Source organism: Drosophila elegans, unplaced genomic scaffold, assembly GCF_018152505.1.
Source record: "Drosophila elegans isolate 14027-0461.03 unplaced genomic scaffold, ASM1815250v1 contig_476, whole genome shotgun sequence".
NCBI lineage: Eukaryota > Metazoa > Arthropoda > Insecta > Diptera > Drosophilidae > Drosophila > Drosophila elegans.
In genome coordinates this window covers 15439253-15457038 of record NW_024545863.1, presented here as the reverse complement: position 1 = coordinate 15457038, position 17786 = coordinate 15439253, and the positions used below count along the sequence as shown (strand labels likewise).

General features: G+C 45.4%; 7 protein-coding genes across 8 annotated transcripts; 3 read left to right on the top strand and 4 right to left on the bottom strand.

Moving 5' to 3' along the window:
* The first annotated feature begins 7 nt into the window (after nt 1-7).
* On the top strand, nt 8-1606 carry LOC108150392 (26S proteasome regulatory subunit 6A-B). Its single transcript, XM_017278539.2, has 3 exons — nt 8-331; nt 403-823; nt 887-1606. Exons 1-3 carry the CDS (start codon nt 122-124, stop codon nt 1540-1542), a joined length of 1287 nt encoding a protein of 428 aa, XP_017134028.1. The 5' UTR covers nt 8-121; the 3' UTR covers nt 1543-1606.
* A 175-nt stretch (nt 1607-1781) lies between these two features.
* On the bottom strand, nt 1782-5300 carry LOC108150368 (protein sel-1 homolog 1). Its single transcript, XM_017278509.2, has 7 exons — nt 4423-5300; nt 3623-4368; nt 3375-3549; nt 3121-3269; nt 2713-3047; nt 2452-2656; nt 1782-2393 (listed from the first exon to the last, which is right to left on the bottom strand). Exons 1-7 carry the CDS (start codon nt 4892-4894, stop codon nt 1968-1970), a joined length of 2508 nt encoding a protein of 835 aa, XP_017133998.1. The 5' UTR covers nt 4895-5300; the 3' UTR covers nt 1782-1967.
* A 573-nt stretch (nt 5301-5873) lies between these two features.
* On the top strand, nt 5874-7130 carry LOC108150396 (phosphatidylglycerophosphatase and protein-tyrosine phosphatase 1). The gene is made up of 4 exons (XM_017278553.2): nt 5874-6070; nt 6300-6443; nt 6500-6817; nt 6875-7130. The coding sequence occupies exons 1-4, from the start codon at nt 6059-6061 to the stop codon at nt 7001-7003; spliced, it is 603 nt and encodes a 200-aa protein (XP_017134042.1). The 5' UTR covers nt 5874-6058; the 3' UTR covers nt 7004-7130.
* Nucleotides 7131-7145: 15 nt separating this feature from the next.
* Nucleotides 7146-8314, bottom strand: LOC108150404 (succinate dehydrogenase [ubiquinone] cytochrome b small subunit, mitochondrial). The gene is made up of 4 exons (XM_017278564.2): nt 8177-8314; nt 7969-8084; nt 7721-7911; nt 7146-7441 (listed from the first exon to the last, which is right to left on the bottom strand). Exons 1-4 carry the CDS (start codon nt 8217-8219, stop codon nt 7237-7239), a joined length of 555 nt encoding a protein of 184 aa, XP_017134053.1. The 5' UTR covers nt 8220-8314; the 3' UTR covers nt 7146-7236.
* A 175-nt stretch (nt 8315-8489) lies between these two features.
* On the bottom strand, nt 8490-11238 carry LOC108135743. Its single transcript, XM_017256580.2, has 4 exons — nt 11027-11238; nt 10520-10938; nt 9389-10200; nt 8490-9320 (listed from the first exon to the last, which is right to left on the bottom strand). The coding sequence occupies exons 1-4, from the start codon at nt 11073-11075 to the stop codon at nt 8738-8740; spliced, it is 1863 nt and encodes a 620-aa protein (XP_017112069.1). The 5' UTR covers nt 11076-11238; the 3' UTR covers nt 8490-8737.
* A 1332-nt stretch (nt 11239-12570) lies between these two features.
* LOC108135470 (lipid storage droplets surface-binding protein 1) lies at nt 12571-15622 on the top strand. 2 transcript variants are annotated; one of them, XM_017256215.1, is made up of 8 exons: nt 12571-12691; nt 12764-13062; nt 13130-13340; nt 13515-13592; nt 14097-14284; nt 14843-15033; nt 15095-15272; nt 15330-15622. In XM_017256215.1, the coding sequence occupies exons 1-8, from the start codon at nt 12580-12582 to the stop codon at nt 15477-15479; spliced, it is 1407 nt and encodes a 468-aa protein (XP_017111704.1). In that variant the 5' UTR covers nt 12571-12579; the 3' UTR covers nt 15480-15622. The 2 variants fall into 2 exon arrangements, with proteins under 2 accessions (XP_017111704.1, XP_017111711.1); XM_017256222.1 differs by lacking the exon at nt 13515-13592.
* A 469-nt stretch (nt 15623-16091) lies between these two features.
* On the bottom strand, nt 16092-17155 carry LOC108135487 (probable oligoribonuclease). Its single transcript, XM_017256233.2, has one exon. It carries the CDS (start codon nt 17090-17092, stop codon nt 16439-16441), a length of 654 nt encoding a protein of 217 aa, XP_017111722.1. The 5' UTR covers nt 17093-17155; the 3' UTR covers nt 16092-16438.
* Between the last annotated feature and the right edge of the window lie 631 nt (nt 17156-17786).

The following is a 17786-nucleotide window of genomic DNA, read 5'->3' as shown; positions in this document are numbered from 1 at the left end:
GCCGCTGAAAAAACACAAAATTTACAAGTCATCGACAGAGTGTTTGCCAAAAAAGATCGGCTATTATTGCATTTAAACTAAGAGTTACATTTACCGAGAGCAGGCAACCAGCTAACTAAACATGGCTCAGACTCTGGAGGACAAATCGATTTGGGAGGACGGCGAGGAGTCGCTGGGCGAGGAGGTGATGCGTATGTCCACCGATGAGATTGTGAGCAGGACTCGCCTGATGGACAACGAGATCAAGATCATGAAGAGCGAGGTGATGCGCATCACGCACGAGATCCAGGCGCAAAACGAGAAGATCAAGGACAACACCGAGAAGATCAAGGTAAGATCACTGTGAGACACCTCCACCGGCAACAGGCCTTATCCGCAACCCAATCCCCTCCCCCTGTTTAGGTTAACAAGACGCTGCCCTACCTGGTGTCCAATGTGATAGAGCTCCTGGATGTGGATCCGCAGGAGGAGGAGGACGACGGCTCCGTCACCGTGCTGGATAACCAGCGCAAGGGCAAATGCGCCGTCATCAAAACATCCACGCGACAGGCCTATTTCCTGCCCGTCATCGGTCTGGTGGATGCCGAGAAACTGAAGCCAGGTGACCTGGTCGGCGTCAACAAGGACTCGTACTTGATCCTGGAGACCCTGCCCGCTGAGTACGATGCCCGTGTGAAGGCCATGGAGGTGGACGAGCGACCCACAGAACAGTACTCCGACATTGGTGGCCTGGACAAGCAGATCCAGGAGCTTATTGAGGCAGTGGTGCTGCCCATGACGCACAAGGAGAAGTTCAAAAATCTTGGCATTCACCCGCCCAAAGGTAGTGTCCATACTCTCATTTAAAAGGAATGTTTATTACCATCTATATCCTGGCAACTTTTAGGCGTTCTCTTGTACGGTCCCCCCGGAACTGGCAAAACTTTGCTGGCTCGTGCCTGCGCCGCCCAGACCAAGTCCACCTTCTTGAAGCTGGCCGGTCCGCAGCTGGTGCAGATGTTCATTGGCGATGGCGCCAAGCTGGTGCGCGATGCCTTCGCCCTGGCCAAGGAAAAGGCGCCGGCTATTATCTTCATCGACGAACTGGACGCCATTGGCACCAAGCGTTTCGATTCGGAGAAGGCCGGCGATCGTGAGGTGCAGCGCACCATGTTGGAGCTTCTCAACCAGCTGGACGGCTTCAGCTCCACGGCAGACATCAAGGTTATTGCGGCCACCAATCGTGTGGATATTCTGGATCCCGCTCTGCTGCGTTCTGGTCGTCTGGATCGTAAGATTGAGTTCCCACATCCCAACGAGGAGGCGCGTGCCCGCATTATGCAAATCCATTCGCGTAAAATGAACGTGAGCAATGACGTGAACTTCGAGGAGCTTTCCCGATCGACAGACGACTTCAACGGTGCCCAGTGCAAGGCGGTGTGTGTGGAGGCCGGCATGATTGCCCTGCGCCGCTCCGCCACCTCGGTGACGCACGAGGACTTCATGGACGCCATCATGGAAGTGCAGGCGAAGAAGAAGGCTAATCTTAACTACTATGCTTAGGCTAGAAATTTGCAGTTTAACTCCACATTGTCCGCTCCCATTAAAATAAACCATGGAAATTTAACATACATCGGTTTATCAATCAACTATATGCTGAAGATTAATTCGGATTTAAAGGAATGTACTGTGGGCCATCAATGTTAATTCCATTTACGAACGTACTGATGATTTCTACGAATTTGTTTTTTTGGCCTGCAATTTAACCCCGAATAATCTATTTGAAAATAAACAAAAACATATATCAAATGTCGATCGATTCATTGGTTTATCAGTACAACATTCACATTCTGAGTACGATATTTTTTAAATATCTAAAAAAGTCGATTTTAGAATTAATAAAAAATATTAAATCGGGCGAAATTAGATGATAAATATTTACACGCACACTAATTAACCTATAGGGATGATTAACCAATTCACTAAAACTAATCAGTGGGATCGAGTGAATGGGCGCCATCCGGCGCCGCTGATGTTGAGCTCCTATCGCCTGGCGACGCTGCATCGGCGTTCGACGCAGTTGTCGTCGAGGTTTCCGCAGAATGGGACGGGGCAGCAGATGGAGCCGGAGGAGCAACTGCGGCGGCGTTGGCGGGGGCGGGAGTGGCTCTCACGGCGGCCTCGCCGTCAAGAACTCCGGCTACAGCTGCTGCCTCCGCTCCCACCGGCGCCAGATTGACCGGCGCTGCAGCAATGTCATCAGCAGCTGGCTGCTGGGCCGGCTGATCCGGCTGCTGGAATGGTCGCCTCATGTACATGATGATGCCCAAGAGAAGAGTCAAAACGGTTATCATGTACAAATCCCAATTGGCAGCTATATTTTCATCCATGTAGAAAATGAACCTGTAAGGTGACTGGAGGGGAAGTGTTATATAATATATTCCACGTTTTATCCAGAGTATTTCCACATACCTCCTTGATTGATTCAATCTTGGCCAGCATTTGCAGCTTGAAGAGGGCAATGGCCACTGGCACCTTGGCGTCCGAGTTGGTCTCGGCAGCCAGATCATACAGTCTTTTGGCCAAATGCCAATCCTTCTTCATGCCCAGCCCCTGCTCGTGCATGTAGCCCAGATTGAACATGGCCTGTGCATTGTACTGCTGTTCCGATGCTTTCCTATGGGATTTGTATTAGTCTTTATTTGTTTGCCTATCAATTGATGTGCAACCAACCTGTAAAGAGCGGCTGCTGTCTCGAAATCGGTGGAGGTACCCCAGCCGTAATAATAGTAGTCGCCCAGCTTGACTTGGGCCGCCGAGTAGCCCTGACCGGCTGCCCGTTTCCAGTAATAGAATGCGCGTATCAGATCCTCGTGCCGATCGTTGAACACATGCACTTCCTCGCGGTCAAGTAAAAAGGCGGCGTTACTTTGGGCCACCTCGTAGCCCACTTCGGCCATCAGGGAGTACTGCATGTAGGCCTCGTCGATGCGGTTCTTCTTGTAATCGCTGTACGCGTGCATCAGTCGGCTGCTCCAGCGACCACGTTCAGAGACAGTCTTGAAAAACTGGAAGTATTGGGAGTATTAAACCAGTTAGAAACTGATTATCATTTTAGGTGGCTACAAGTAATCGACTTACTTCAACTGCGGCTGGGCATGAACGTAGCATTCCCATGCCATAGGCATTCATCACACCCAGGTTATAGTAAGCTAAAACGTGGCCTGACTGGGTGGCCAAGTTGAAATACTTGAGAGCGAGCTTGTAGTCCGTTTTTACGCCATTGCCAGCTAAACAATAAGAAAGTTTTTATAAATATGTATTGCCGTTTGGAAGATAACTTCTATCTTATCAAAACTAAAATAAAAAGGAAGCTAGTTGGATTTTTAACTCACTGAAATACATGTTGCCCAACTGAAGTTGTCCATCCACCCATCCTTGATCGGCAGCCTGTGTGAAATAGGACAACGCCTTGATGGGGTCCTTGGGCACGCCCAGACCCTTCAGGTACATTAGACCCAGTCCGCTCTGACCCACTGGATCGCCCATCTCGGAGGCCTTTGAGAAGTACTGAGCGGCAAAATACAAAACAAAAATAAGCACGTAGGACATAAACTTCTGTTATCAACAATGTCATGCCCACCTTAAATGCGGTATCATTATCAGCCTTGATTTGCTCGCTTCCCTCCAGATAAAGTTTGCCCAGAAAAGCGAATCCAATGGCATTGCCCGCATTAGCCGCCTGGGTGAAGTACTCCAAGGCCTTCTGGTGATCCTGCTGAGTGGCCTTGCCGCCCTGGTAGTACAGCTGACCCAATCCCACCTGCGACTGGACGTCACCCTTGTCGGCCAGCAGCTGGTAATAGTCCACAATCTCCGTCTCGTGGCTGCCGGGGTTCTCCAGTTCGTCCAGAAGTCGCACCCGATGCACAACCGGACCATTGGCGAAGGTTATTTTGGAGGCAACCTTCTTGGCCACTCGCTTGTACTGAATCAGTGCCTTCTCACAGCTGATGGGCACATTGATGCCGTACAGATAGCGATATCCCATGGCCATCTGGGCCAGGGTGTTGTCGCCCAGGGCGGCCAGCGTGTAGTGAATTAGGGCCAGCGGCTGGCTAACGTTCTTGCCACCCACCCCCGCCGAATAGAGGAATCCCAGGCCCATGTGCGCCTCTGGGACACCTTCGTTGACCAGGCTCTCGAACTCGTCTGCGGCATGGTTGAAATCAAAGTCCATCCAGTGGCCCAGGAGGACGGCCCAGGCCAGTTCAGCCCGTGCCTTGAGGTGATTGAAGGCGGCGGCCTTTTTGAGCAGAGTGAAGGCGACCCTCTTGTCCGTGCGCGGTTTGGCCAGCATGTCCATGGCGTTGTCGTACATGGTTTGAGCTGAAAGCACAGGATCAGAAATAGTTTCGGGAGTTTATGTATATGCCGACTTACCTTCTATCTGCTCTGGGGTTGGTTCCAACACCTCAGTGGGCTGGCGCTTAGCTTCGATTCGCTCGATCTCGGCCTTTAGCTTTTGCTGCCTCATCAGGCTGTCGTTCCAGAGGCGTTCGAGCAGGGCAGCCGGCATGACCTTGGTGCGGGGAGCAAACTCTGTGGATTCCTTGGGCTTTGCCGCTTTGCGTTCGTTGCTCTCGGCCGGAGCCCGTGCCTCCGACTCGGCCGTAGTCACCTCCTCGGCCTCCGCCTGGGTGGAGGGCTCATTGGGATGGGTGGGCGTGGCGGTCCCAGTGCCTAGACCCGTACCCGTACCCGTTCCGGTGCCCGTGCCCGTACCCGTTCCGGTGCCCGTGCCCGTGCCAGTACTGCTGCCAGTGGCGTCTGTGTTGGGCCCCTGGAGCTCCTCTGCCCGCAGCTGGCAGGCGAGGAGGAGCACCAGAAGGCATATCCAACTTTTGGCCATCATCGTCGCCTATCTACGTGGTCGGGGGGCGGGTAATGGCGCTCTGATCTGATGGTTTTACACCAATAATTTCGATCTCCTCAAGTGCCTCGTCCAACTGCTGCCTTTCCACTTCTGACGTGTTGTGTTATTTACTTCTTGCTCGCGACGCAGCGCCAGCGGAAAGATCGATTGCTTTTCTCGGTGCGATCGTTCGGCTTATCGCTGGCTCATTTTAGCCAGCTGCGCTTGGTGGTTTAAATGACTTGGCTCTCTTTTCTTAATTATTCACACGTAAGATTCTTTTTTAATCTTTTTTGTTGCAATGTTTATAGTGCTGCGAACGGGCCGAGGTTTATATGGCCAGTGCTGCAAAACGCCGCGACGAATACAGAAGTGTCCAAGGGCGGGGCGAGAAACACTTTGCGAGGGATCAAAAGGAAATTATTACAGCACTGTAAAAAATGTTTTTATTACTAATTGAAAATTGCAGGATACAACCGCCTGAATAATTTTATTTTTATTTCCAGACCTCAATATAAACACATAAATATTGTTAACAAGGAACAATACTGTTAGTTAACTTACGAAATATCCAATTATAAAATGGCAAATTACTTTCCAAACAATTTATTATCCACAGTGATGAGCTTTCATAGTATTATTATTAATGAGAAATTATTGTCGACACAATTATGGATGTTAAAATATCAGTAACACTTTGTTTTTAAATTTTTTTTTATAACAGAAATATTTACCGAAAATAATTTGAAACCAAAATATTTATAAAAAAGTATACCTAAGATTTATGAATTTATTTTCGAAAAGGTTTATTTGATTTTTTAATTATGTCTTACATATGTATACAATTCGCTTACAACGAAAACATAAGCCTAAGCACTTGTTTCCCAGCCACCTGCGTTTAAAATGATCCCCTTTTTGGGAGCATTGGTTTTGAGAGGCCCCCAACTACGTCCATGCACTTTCCGCCTGTTGTGTCGTTATGCAAAGGAACGCGCAGATTTAACACAAGTGAATCGAATTGGAAGTGAAGCTGTTGACGTGCGATTGGAGGTGATAATTCCGAGCTAGACTAATTAGAATACGAGGAAGGTCTGGGTCCGTGAATCACTCACTTTTGTCTCGATCGATCCCGCCAGTCAGCCAGTCAGCCAGTGAGCAGCCGGCATGGAGATGAGTGTAAGTTACAATCTGCATGCCAGTGCCAGAGACACCCAAGCCCAAAACCCAAATCGAAACCAGTTCCAAGCCGCGTTTCGTTCAAGTCAGTCGCACAGCGCGAATCACTATTTAAGCTCGACCGCCAGCGCTGGTGAAAGTTACAGCTGTTGCGTTTGAGCCCCCGACCGAAATAGAGTACTCACCTGTCCCCTGACCCTGTGATTCCTGTGAATTCCTGTGATTCCAGGCCGCCATGTTCGCACGCGTGTCCTTCTACCCCACCCTGCTGTACAATGTCCTGATGGAGAAGGCCTCGGCCAGGAACTGGTACGATCGCATCGACGAACATGTAATACTGGGAGCCCTGCCCTTTCGCAGCCAGGCCAATGACGTAAGTAGCTAGAATCTACAATAGGCATCCCGATAAGACCTAGTTTGCATTCCCAGCTGATTGCGAAGGAGAACATGAAGGCGGTGGTGTCGATGAACGAGGACTACGAGCTGACCGCCTTCTCCAACAACACGGAGAAGTGGAACAAGTTGGGCATCGAGTTCCTGCAGCTGGCCACCACGGATATCTTCGAGTCGCCCAACCAGGAGAAGCTCTTCCGCGGCGTAGAGTTCATGAACAAGTTCCTGCCCCTTCAGCAGAGGATTGGCGGTCTGAGCACCTCCCTATTGCCGGATAACGTGGGCTCCGTCTATGTGCACTGCAAGGCGGGCCGGACGCGCAGTGCCACCTTGGTGGGCTGCTACCTTATGATGGTGGGTTGATCTTAATCTTTAAGTCTTACAAAAGCTCATGACCCTATTTCTTTGCAGAAGAACGGCTGGACTCCGGACCAGGCGGTGGACCACATGCGTCAGTGTCGGCCACACATTCTGCTGCACACGAAACAATGGGATGCCCTCCGGTTATTCTACACAAACAATGTGCAGGCCAAGTCATGACCAAGCCCGGACAATAGCCCAATTTTATTGCTTACAGTAGATTACCATACGTAACAAAGGTGGTGCCTGTTACCCAACTATTTTAGTGCTGACTTTCTTGTTGAATATACAATTTTCTACAAACGAACAATGTGCATTTGTGTTCTTTTTACAATTGTTTATTTACTGCTTATCGCGAAACTATGAATAAATAACTGGTGTTTCGTGGTTCGTCAACTAGTTGCTCTTGACTTCTAAGCCTTCTTCTCGGCATCCTTGCCCTTGATGGCCCAGAAGCGTTTGATGCCGTTGGCCAGACCCACGTCGTTCTGGATGAAGTAGAAAAGACCGCCCAGAGTGGCCACCGAGATGACGATCAGCGCAATGTGGGCCACTTTGGGCAGGACATTGCCCACGACAGATGGCCGCATGTAGTCGACCACCATGGCCTCAACGCCCCTGTAAGTTGGAGTAAAAGGAACATTAATAATTTTTAATACGGTTAAAAAAGTACTGTTTTGTCTGATCCAAACTTGTTACTCTTAGAAAATTTTCAGAAACTTAAAATCAAAGCTCTAGGAAATAAGGTGCAAGTTCATAATAAATTCTCAATATCTTGAAATCGATTCAACAGATCGGTCGAAAACATTAAACTGCTTCAAGTATTAACATTTGAAAGCCGTGAAAGATATATAAGAAAGATATATAAGGCGGTACCCCTAAAGGTAGGTTTCTTACCAATGGGTGTGGATGACGACGGAGACGGCCAGCAGGGCGTCCAATACCTGGGATGGGGCGATGAAGGCGGCTGGGATGATAGCCAGCAGACCGGCGGACACAACGCGCTCCACGGTCCACAGCAGAGTGTGACTCGATTCGGCGGAGGCCATGCGGGGAGCACTCGCGGAGATCTCACGGCGTACAACGGGCTGTCAAAGCAGGCAAGGATTAGCGTTAACAATGGATTACCACTTCCAAGCACTTACTGCAGCAATCTTGGCCAGAGACAGGGGCTGGACAACCGCCCGACGCTGGGCATTGGCCACCAAAGTGGAGTAGCTCTTCAGGGGCGTGATGCGGGCCGACTTGACGAGATTTACGGCTAAAAGCGGATACCAACAAACGGTTTGGTTATATAATAATGCCTGTTTTGAGGCTTACAATCGTGTAATTGACCAGCCCGGAGGTCCTTACCATTGCAACGTAGAGCGCCACGCAGAACCAGCGAGAGGGACATTTTGGGATGTGTAGAGATTGAGAATTTTCAGCTCAAAATAAAAACTCTATTGCTCCGTGAGACGTTTTGGCCGATTTGACTTAGAAATTAACAACACTGGACATAGAGTTGCCAGCTGTCTTCGATTTGTCGCTGTTATCGATTTACAGTAACGGTCGAAATATTAGTCCTGCATTGAATTTAAATCCCTTTACATTAAACAGTACAAAAAGGTATAATTCCGTTACTTTTTAGAGAAATGCATTTAAGGAATAATTTGTCTTTTAATTGTATTTTTTTTAATTTTTATGTTCAAAATAAGTGTGCTATTTATTTATCTGCTCTAAGTATTTGAGATTCGTTTGGGACGGACTGGCTGTTGCTAAAAAACGTTTGATCAACTTATGGGCTAATAAAATTTGCTTAATACATTTAAAAATTCACAATCTAAGGCACACAATTAATCCTAAAAGTCACTATATATTGGTGTTAATTTGTAAATTTCGTTGGATGGAATCATTAAAAAAAATACTTCGACCTTAGTGGGCCACTAAGCTCTTGATTAGCGCGAAAACCGTGACAATCACTCCAGTCAGTTGTAAATCGAGTGTCGCTGCTCCTGCTCGGTAAAAGTCCCAGTCGAAGACAATGTTGGAGGCGTCCGACGGCTTCCACGGGTTCAATCCGTCGTCGAAGAACATGGGACAGTCGTCGCGTTCTCGCTCGTACTCCACGGCATCGATGGCCACCGCAGCGCCCTCCGAATGGTTCCACGAGGTCACGTCCTGCTCCAGCTTGCAGAAGGCACCCACAGCCTGCGACATGAGGACGCGATTGAGGTCGGCGCGTTGATAGACCCAGCAGCGGTACTTGGACAGCGGATCCAAATCATCATAGGTAATCAGGTAGGACTTTAGATTCTCCTTCCAGAAGCCAATGCATTTCATGCGGTAATCCGGATCACTGTAGATATCAACAGGACGACCCAAGTGATCCACGGACAGGCAGTAGTTTTCATCCACCGCCAGTTCCTTTTGATCAGTATCGCACACCGACAAATCCGAGATATTTTGCTTACAATGGATATCGGGACGGGGACTCAGAGTGACACCGCCAAGAATTCTGAAATGGATGGTGTAAGATATAAGATTTTATTGTAAATATTATTATTGTAGTGCTCCAAAACTAACCTCGTTCTGAAAGGATGCTCCCCTCTCTGCGTAAAGTTAAATTTACCCGCAACGGGACACCGAACGGGCACCGGATTGCGGGCCAAAAAGAGGTCATATTTCCAGGCCTCGGAATTGGGGAACTGAACCCACGAGCAGACCGTACTAAAATCATCCTTGATCACGGCCAATCCCTTGCGGTAGCGAATGATGTTATGATGGCGGGGCATAAAGTCAAAACACACGTAATCCTTTTGGCAACCATCGACGGTGAGGCGCGCCATCATGACACGGTTACCACGACGCTCCCGGCACACATAGATCGTCTTACGGTAGCGGGCCTTGTCCGGATAGTATGTCTCGTTGATGTGCGTCTCACTGATCGAGACATCGGCGTCAATGTTGGCCGTGTTCACCCACTCGCCGCTGAAGTTCTGGGGCAGCGTGCAGCCTGGCTCCACGAACTCCGCCTTTACGGGCGTCAGCTTGAGACGCTCGGGCGAGGTTTCTGGCGTTTTCAGAGTATTGCACTCGGCCGTAATGGAAACGCCCACGTACAGATCGTCGTCTCGATTCTTAAGGAAGCATCGGTACTTCTCGTCCTTGCGCGACTCCTTTGTATTGGCCACGGCAAAGTAGTGATTCTTGCCCACAAACCAATCTCCCAGGCAGCTGAACTCCACGGTACCGGTAAATGTGCCCTCCATGCCCTCGCACTGCTGGTAGGTGACGTTAAACTTCTGGTTCTGGATGAGGAACTGGGTGCCCGCTGTTTGGCAGGACTGAATGCGAGCGTCTGGCTTGTCGCACACTCCAGTGAAGCGGAAACGGTTCTATAAAAATACAAAATTCGGACTTGGTCAATTATATTGTACATTAATTGATTTTGTGGTTTTAATCTAACGAGTCTAGAAAATTACAAAAGATTTATCTTTGATTTGCTTTACTTATTTGATTTTTATGCATTAAATGATTTAAGCGATACGGTTTTTGAAACAGGAAACATTAGATGCCCAAGATGTGGATAATTTGGGCTAAGGTAAGGTGGGGAACAAATGATTTGATAAACAAATGTATATTAGAGAGAGTTGGAGCTCTCTTAAGCATTAAAATTATAAAAATACACAAGCTTTTTCTCCTGGCCAAACTCACCTGGTAGGTGAAGTGCCAGACGCCCTCCAGCGAGGAGCGGCAGTTGATGGGCACGAAGTTCTCGTTGAAGAGCGTGATCAGCTGCTGGTCGTCCTTGACGCCGCGGCACACATAGTCGACGGTGGGCTCCTGGCCAGCGGGTATGCCCACGCAGGGGCCCTCGAACTTCTCGAACACGTTCAGGGTGCGGATGATGGTGCGGACGCAGTGGTAGCAGTCCTTGGAGCGCTCCTTGAAGACGAACGAGTACTCGTCGCCCTTGTGGCGCATGTAGTTGATGCAGTAGCCCCTGCTGGACATCGAGGTGGCGTCGATCACCGTCAGCGTGGGCAGGCCCGTCTCCCACGAGAACCACGATCCCTGCAGAATCTTCGGTATGATGCAGTTGTCGTGCTGTATTTGATTGTACTGGCCAAGAGCTGGAAATAGACAAGTGTGAGTTTCGGGTGGCCAATTCCCATGATTCACTTGAAGCCTTGGGTGTGGCTTGTAAATCTAATCACTGACCTGAGCCCATGATGCTCGCCAGGCACATTGCGGCCAAATAATAATGCATTGTGTGTTAAGTGTCTTTAGACCTAGCAGCTTAACATAGTTTGTTGTCTCCCACCAACTTGTTTAAGCAATTAAAAGCGGTTTTATTTTTAAACAATTGCAAAACACGCAACAAACACAAGTTACCAATAGCCCAAGCCGACTTTCGCAACACTGAAACTCCATAGGAGCGGCAACTTACAACACTGATTAACATCTTATTGTGTTAATCGATTATAATCGATATATCAATACATTAATGATTGTTTTATTTTTAAACGGTGGCAATTTTCCGAATGGCTTTCTGTTTTTTTAAACAAATATTTTTTGTATATAACATATATATATTTATTCATTTTAATTGGTCTCCAGGATTGATTTATGACTCCCTAATTTAAAAATTTTTCTTCCCCTGGAATTCGCTCCTCGACTGACTCACTAATTTCCTTTCCTTCATTAAAAAAACATTTTTATGCTAACTCCCTAATAAAAATAAAAACTAAATATTAATATCAATAAATAGTTTTAAAATAATTAATAAACAAATGTGTTGTAATTTTATATTTTTATTTTAATTATTTGTAATTCTGGTTTGACTAATATTAGGTTCTTTTCTGAGGGGTTTTTATTTTTAAATTTAATAATAAATTAAATTAGTAAATTTAGTATAATAGTCCACTATAGCGTTCATTCTGCTAATTTATTGTAAAAGTTGATTGATTTTACCAACGAAAATTTGTTTTGATTATATTAATAGATTTTAATTCTCCCTCTATCATCTTACGACAGAAAACCAGACAACAAAGAGCTGTAAAAGATTAACCCTACCAAAAGACTATATTATTTATTAAGAAAGCTGATGTAATTATGATGATGTAATTAATACTTAATTTTTGACGAAGTTTCAAAATTTGGTATATTTCATAACATATTTGTTGTCGAGTTAATGTCAATGGAAAAATATTATTTAATCTTTATGGCAATATTACAATGTTTCAAAATAAAAGCATAACTTTTTAGTTATTTACAAAAAATAGAACTGAAATATGTTGCTATAGAACCCATGCATGTCCTAAAAGAAAATAGTTTTGATGGTTTTACCACCGAAAACCACTTTGGTGATGGAGGGTTAACATCGTCTGGAACAGCAGAAACGAGAACATCGACCCAAGCACAAACGCCCCCGCAATTAATCACCCGTCTGCAGTTTGGACCATTTCGTCACTTGTTCCGAATTGGCACAAGTGGATTTTCGCAAGTGGCTCAGTTAATCGGGTGATTGGGTGGTGCGATTATGATCTTCGGCCAGATAGGCCAGCAATGTGATTCACATGCTCGGAGTTCCTAAGCTGCTTATATAGTCCGTCTTGAACTTTGGAGTCCCATACAAGTAGGGATGGCGTGTCTGCTGATAAGTACGGCGAAGCGTCTAGGTGCAGGGTGCTCCATCCGCGCCTTATCAGATGGCAAAGGTCAGCTTCGGTGCCGAGCATGATCAGACCGCCCGAATCGGCGAGCAAGTCTATATGGGAGCAGCTCGATCGGAGGCCTGCCAGTATCAATTGAGCCGGTGCCAGCAACAGTTCACACAGCGATTTCAATTCCCATTCCGATTTCCCAGTAAATCCACACAAATGGGTTAGTGACACGCGCTGTTTTGGGAAGATTATTCATTCCACTAACTTTTCGATCCAATTGAATACCACGTAGCAACTGCAACCAGCGGCAGTGGACTCCATCTGGAGGCCATCGATCGCATTGGATCCATTCCCCTGGTGGAATCTAGTGTGAAGCGAGTGGAGACCATCTACGACAGGGTCAAGAACAACAATAGGCTCTTCTCGTGGTACTTTGAGACCGCCGAGGCCACCATCTCCGCGGCCTACGACACCGTCCAGCCGGCGGTGAAGCTCTTCGAACCCTCCATTCGCCGCCTGGACAATGTGATGTGCAAGAGCCTGGACATCCTGGAGCAGCGTATACCGCTGGTCTATCTGCCGCCCGAAATGGTAAGTAGGCGACCCCCGGCCACTGTCCCCCATTCGCTGACAAAAGGGCATCATCCTCTGTTTGAAGATGTACTGGAACACCAAGGAGTACATGTCGGACCATCTGGTGCGTCCGGTTCTGAAGCGGGCCGACTCTGTCAAGCAGATCGGGACTGCGGTGCTGGAGAGTCCGCTGACCACCTACGCCGCCGATCGCATTGATGGCGCCTTCACAGCCGGCGATAAGTTTGTGGACAAGTATCTGGTGCCCATTAGCACGGATCAGGATCAAACCGATGGTGAGTTCCAGGGGTTACCATTAAAAAAAAGGGGATTAGGGTGGCTCCAAATTTTAGAAACCAAAACTAAACTATGAGACCACATTTCTCAAAAAAAAAGTGTTTTAAACTGTAGTAATGTTTTTTGGAACTCTCACATTTATATATATTTTAAATTATTCAAAATTATTGTAGTTCAAAAATTGCTTTCGACCCTGGATGGTCATACATCGTCGATTCGACTGCAGTTAACGCGAATGTTTGGCCAAAAAAGTTAGTATGATAAACTACATTTTTATTAATTTAAAATTAACTTTTTTTTTGACAATTCAATGAAGTCCAGTAAGAGCTAAAAGAGCATAGTAATGAATTTTAGCTGCAAACTAGAAAACTTAAGAAAAAAATACCTCAACAGTACTAATTATAAAAAATAAATTTTAAATTTATTTTACAAAAAGCACGCTTATATTTAAACTAAACATTTAAAAAGGTCAAAAATCGGAATGAAACAAAAGCAAACAATTTTGAAAGTCAGCCTCCAGGCAATTCGATTGGTGCTAAGGTGCAATCATCTCATAGTTTATTTTTAAATGGCGTCGTCGTCGACGAGGTTATCACTGGGAACTGCGAATTCATTTGAATCCGCGGATAGAGAAAGTCGCGATAAGGAATGGCCGGGATCCGCCGAGATCCGCTCTGGCGGCCATACAAAAAACACAAAAATCAAATTCGCATGGAGATGGGCGCACTCACTTATTCCGAATATCCGCTTTGCAGCTCCGCAGGAGGATGATAACGAGGCGGCGGTACCGGACGAACGGGGCGCCCTCAAGGCGATCCATCACGGTCAACGATTCTCCCGCAAGCTGAAGCGCCGCCTCACCCAAAGAACCATCGCAGAGGCGCGGGCCCTGAAGAAACAGAGCAAGGAGGCCATCCATGTGCTCTTCTATGCCGCCGAGCTGGTCAGTATATCTTCCAAATTGACAAGAACTACTCACAACACTCATACCTATTAGTTTTAAGCCTTTCAATTTATACAAGCTTTACTATCTAGTAAACTAAAGAATTCGCGCCTGATCTCTAGATCTACAAATTTCTGTAAATAATCAATTTTTTGTTATCTTTTTGATGCAAACAATCTTAATAGCTGAAGAGTCATATGTTATAGACATTAAATCAATCATTTTTTTGTTCATAGTAGAATGAAACCTAAGTAAAATCATTACATAATTAAAAAAGTACCCTTTTCTAATATCTAAAAATCAAAAATTTAAAAGCAAAGACAGATCAAATTTGTTAATTGTATGTAAGCTTTAAACGTATGTTTTATAAGCTATTATCAAATTTAGATAATATAGACTACTTCTAATTTGGTTAACCATAAAGCAACAAAACTCAAAAGAAAACACAAACACTTTGGTTTTTAACACAAATAGAGAATGTTTTCATGCTTCCCATCTGAATAATAATATGTGATAAAGCCTCAAGTGACCCATTCCTAAATCAAATTGCCCTTACAGATTGCCACCGATCCCAAGCAGGCCGTTCAGAAGGCCAAGGAACTGTGGATTTATCTCAGTGCGGATGAGCCCGAGAATCAGGCCAGACCCGCCACCCTGGAGCAGTTGATAGTGCTCCTCACCCGTGAATCGGCCAGACGAGTGGTGCATTTGGTGAATTTCAGTGCCCATGTGGCAGCCAACATACCCAGGTTGGTTCACAGCATAACAAGTTCATACTATTTCAAAATTAACCACACCTAATCCTGATAGAAACCTGGCGCACACGACCACAGAGGTGGCGCACCAAATCGTGTACATCAACAACCGCATAATCACAATTTCCCGACTGGACAAGGTGAAGACCATGTCCAAGGAGGAAGCGGAATCTCTCTTCAAGCGCATGCTGGCGTTCTATGGCAGTCTGCAAGGACTGACTAACACCTACCTGGTAAGCATATCATTTATCGATTCAATTAAACTGGATATAATCTAATGTATGTCATAGGAACGCGTGGCAAGCTTTCTATCCGGACGCATGGAAGCCGAGAAGGTGACGGGCAGCGACAGCGCCAATTCCAATCACAGATCCTCGCGGAGGAGGCAGGAGCCGAATCATTATCCAGCCGCCCACAATAACATCAACGGCGTCTACTAGCATTGAATTCTTTATTGCTATCGTATTCTTATTTCTTATGATAGAGCTCTGTTTCTCCGTACATATACGCACAATTCACTAAACAATATTGTATAACTTTTTTTTACAAAACGCATTTACCAATAATATAAGCCCAACATCAATTATGACCACTCTTTTTATTCTAAGCAGAGTCTTGACAAGTACACAAAATATATCTTTAAATGTTAGCTTATGTGATTTTAATCGAAATCAATGCTTTCCTATTGCCTGTAAGCAGAAATTGAGATGCGTCTGGATTATAAAGCTCTGCCAACGGCACAAATTTGTTGTTCAAATAGTCATTTACAGACGAAACGTACTTTTTAGTGAAGTCCAGACTTTTCTTGCTATATTATTCTTTAGATGGTTTAGCACCTGACATTCGAGTTCTTGCAGCGGCCCAACAATTCAATTTCGGGAGCCTATTAAAGCAAATAGTCATTCGTTTCTATTAAACTAAAATCCTGATGATGATTGTTGGCGAAATATGGACCTTGTTTGTGATAAAACAGGCACAGCTGGGTATTAAATCCTTTTCAAGATCACCATCCGTGACCATCAAAACTATGTCCATGCTAAATTTACCAACAGTTTAGTGGTACTGTGAAGCGTAAGGAAGTTTTTATTGAAAATGGTAAGCGAAGTCAACGTAGAACAATGAGTGTGCCTTGTTCACCTCATTGTCTTTTAAAGTGAATAGAATAAAGGCGGCGGTCACAAAGATACTTAGTATACACTTTACTCTTAAGTAGTCAGCAGTCACTATAGCACTTTTAGTAATTATTTTAGATATCTTTGCTAATTAAGCTTAAAATAAGTTTGATCATTTACCTAATTTAACGAATTTTGGTGGTTTGTCCTAGAGTCTTTAAGATAAATTGATAGAAAACGGACTAAAGATTGCAATCCTTCAACAAGTAATAAGATCTGGACTCAATTTACTTAATGAAGTTTGCTTTGTAATACCTGAGCTCGCTGATGCTCTCGAGAATGTCATCCAGGCTGCGATGGGCGAAGGTCTTCTTGGGAGCAGCTTTGAGCACGTCGGGACGCCACCGCCTGGCCAACTCCTTGATGGTGGACACGTCGATGATGCGGTAATGCAAATACTCATCCACGGATGGCATAAATCTCCTGATGAACAGTCGATCCATGTACACAGAGTTGCCGGCAAGGGGACAGACTCGCCTTGGGATGTTGCTCTCGAGATAGGACAGCAGCAGATCGGAGGCCTGTTCGGGCAACACATCCGAGCTCCTGCAGCGATCCACCAGCCCAGACTCGTAGTGGTGCTTCATGCACCACTCGTTCATGTTGTCGTACACCTCCTGCGGATGTTTGATGGCAAAGCAGGGTCCCTCGGACTTCAAGTTCAAGTCCTTGTCCGTGATGAGGCAAGCCACCTCTAGGATTTTGTCCTTTTCTATGTCTAACCCGCTCATCTCCAGATCCATCCACACGATGTCCGTGTCCAAGCCACAAACATTCTGAGTGCTGCTCATTCTTCTTTTTGAACGGAAACTGGGGGAGCACTGTGTTTTCGGGATCCGACGACATACAAACAATCCCAAACGCTGCAGTTGAGGGAGCATTAGTTTCTTTTCCTCAAGAGTTTGATCACGTATAATAAGGCGGCTGTTCGATAACTGTTTGATAAGAATAACATGTGCAGGTCCCTACTGCATTTTCCAACACTAGAGGTTAGAAAGTAGGGGGACTCGCGAAATTACACACAGGTAATCCAATTACGTCTCTGTTATTACAAATTATATTTATAAGTACTTTTGTCAAAAACGAGATTTTAAATTGTTTAGTTTTTTTTTTGTCGAGATGTTATGTTGACTAAAGTTATATTTGATTAATGTAAATACAAATAGAAGAACAATATATTAGCTAAATAAACTAATAGGAAGGTTCGTGAAAATATACAAAGGTTTATACAAAACTTCTTACCTCATAAAATGTTTATTAATCGTTTAGTTATTCTCGTTGATTTGTAATGTTTAATAAAGCAAAAATTAATTTAATACAACCGAAATTTGTTTATTAAAATATTTATTTTGTTTTAATGGAATATTGTCCCGAATGTGTTAAATTTTAGAAACAAAAAAACCATTTAACGCACTTTTTAGAAATACTTTCAGGAATACCTAAATTGTCTTAAATTTAACACACCTGTTAGATATACTGTTACTTATAGTGGCAACGATTTTAGTTGGAACCAATAGAGATTTAGCGTTTTGGTGTTTCCTCTTAATAGAAGTTGATAAACCAATTGCTTTGTTG

Excerpts from the sequence above, each read along its gene's own strand:
- LOC108150392 (XM_017278539.2), top strand. The coding sequence starts at position 122 with ATGGCTCAGACTCTGGAGGACAAATCGATTTGGGAGGACGGCGAGGAG. Across the intron at positions 332-402 it reads ACAACACCGAGAAGATCAAG|GTTAACAAGACGCTGCCCTA; the intron begins GTAAGATCACTG and ends CCCCCTGTTTAG. Across the intron at positions 824-886 it reads TGGCATTCACCCGCCCAAAG|GCGTTCTCTTGTACGGTCCC; the intron begins GTAGTGTCCATA and ends GGCAACTTTTAG.
- LOC108150368 (XM_017278509.2), bottom strand. The coding sequence starts at position 4,894 with ATGATGGCCAAAAGTTGGATATGCCTTCTGGTGCTCCTCCTCGCCTGC. Across the intron at positions 4,369-4,422 it reads AACCCCAGAGCAGATAGAAG|CTCAAACCATGTACGACAAC; the intron begins GTAAGTCGGCAT and ends CTGTGCTTTCAG. Across the intron at positions 3,270-3,374 it reads GTTGGGCAACATGTATTTCA|CTGGCAATGGCGTAAAAACG; the intron begins GTGAGTTAAAAA and ends CTTATTGTTTAG.
- LOC108150396 (XM_017278553.2), top strand. Across the intron at positions 6,444-6,499 it reads TTCGCAGCCAGGCCAATGAC|CTGATTGCGAAGGAGAACAT; the intron begins GTAAGTAGCTAG and ends TTGCATTCCCAG. Across the intron at positions 6,818-6,874 it reads TGGGCTGCTACCTTATGATG|AAGAACGGCTGGACTCCGGA; the intron begins GTGGGTTGATCT and ends ATTTCTTTGCAG.
- LOC108150404 (XM_017278564.2), bottom strand. The coding sequence starts at position 8,219 with ATGTCCCTCTCGCTGGTTCTGCGTGGCGCTCTACGTTGCAATG. Across the intron at positions 8,085-8,176 it reads TGGCGCTCTACGTTGCAATG|CCGTAAATCTCGTCAAGTCG; the intron begins GTAAGGACCTCC and ends ATCCGCTTTTAG. Across the intron at positions 7,912-7,968 it reads CTCTGGCCAAGATTGCTGCA|CCCGTTGTACGCCGTGAGAT; the intron begins GTAAGTGCTTGG and ends CTGCTTTGACAG.
- LOC108135743 (XM_017256580.2), bottom strand. The coding sequence starts at position 11,075 with ATGCATTATTATTTGGCCGCAATGTGCCTGGCGAGCATCATGGGCTCA. Across the intron at positions 10,201-10,519 it reads TCTGGCACTTCACCTACCAG|AACCGTTTCCGCTTCACTGG; the intron begins GTGAGTTTGGCC and ends GTATTTTTATAG. Across the intron at positions 9,321-9,388 it reads GAGCATCCTTTCAGAACGAG|AATTCTTGGCGGTGTCACTC; the intron begins GTTAGTTTTGGA and ends CATCCATTTCAG.
- LOC108135470 (XM_017256215.1), top strand. The coding sequence starts at position 12,580 with ATGGGAGCAGCTCGATCGGAGGCCTGCCAGTATCAATTGAGCCGGTGC. Across the intron at positions 13,341-13,514 it reads GGATCAGGATCAAACCGATG|TTCAAAAATTGCTTTCGACC; the intron begins GTGAGTTCCAGG and ends AAATTATTGTAG. Across the intron at positions 14,285-14,842 it reads TCTTCTATGCCGCCGAGCTG|ATTGCCACCGATCCCAAGCA; the intron begins GTCAGTATATCT and ends TTGCCCTTACAG.
- LOC108135487 (XM_017256233.2), bottom strand. The coding sequence starts at position 17,092 with ATGCTCCCTCAACTGCAGCGTTTGGGATTGTTTGTATGTCGTCGGATC.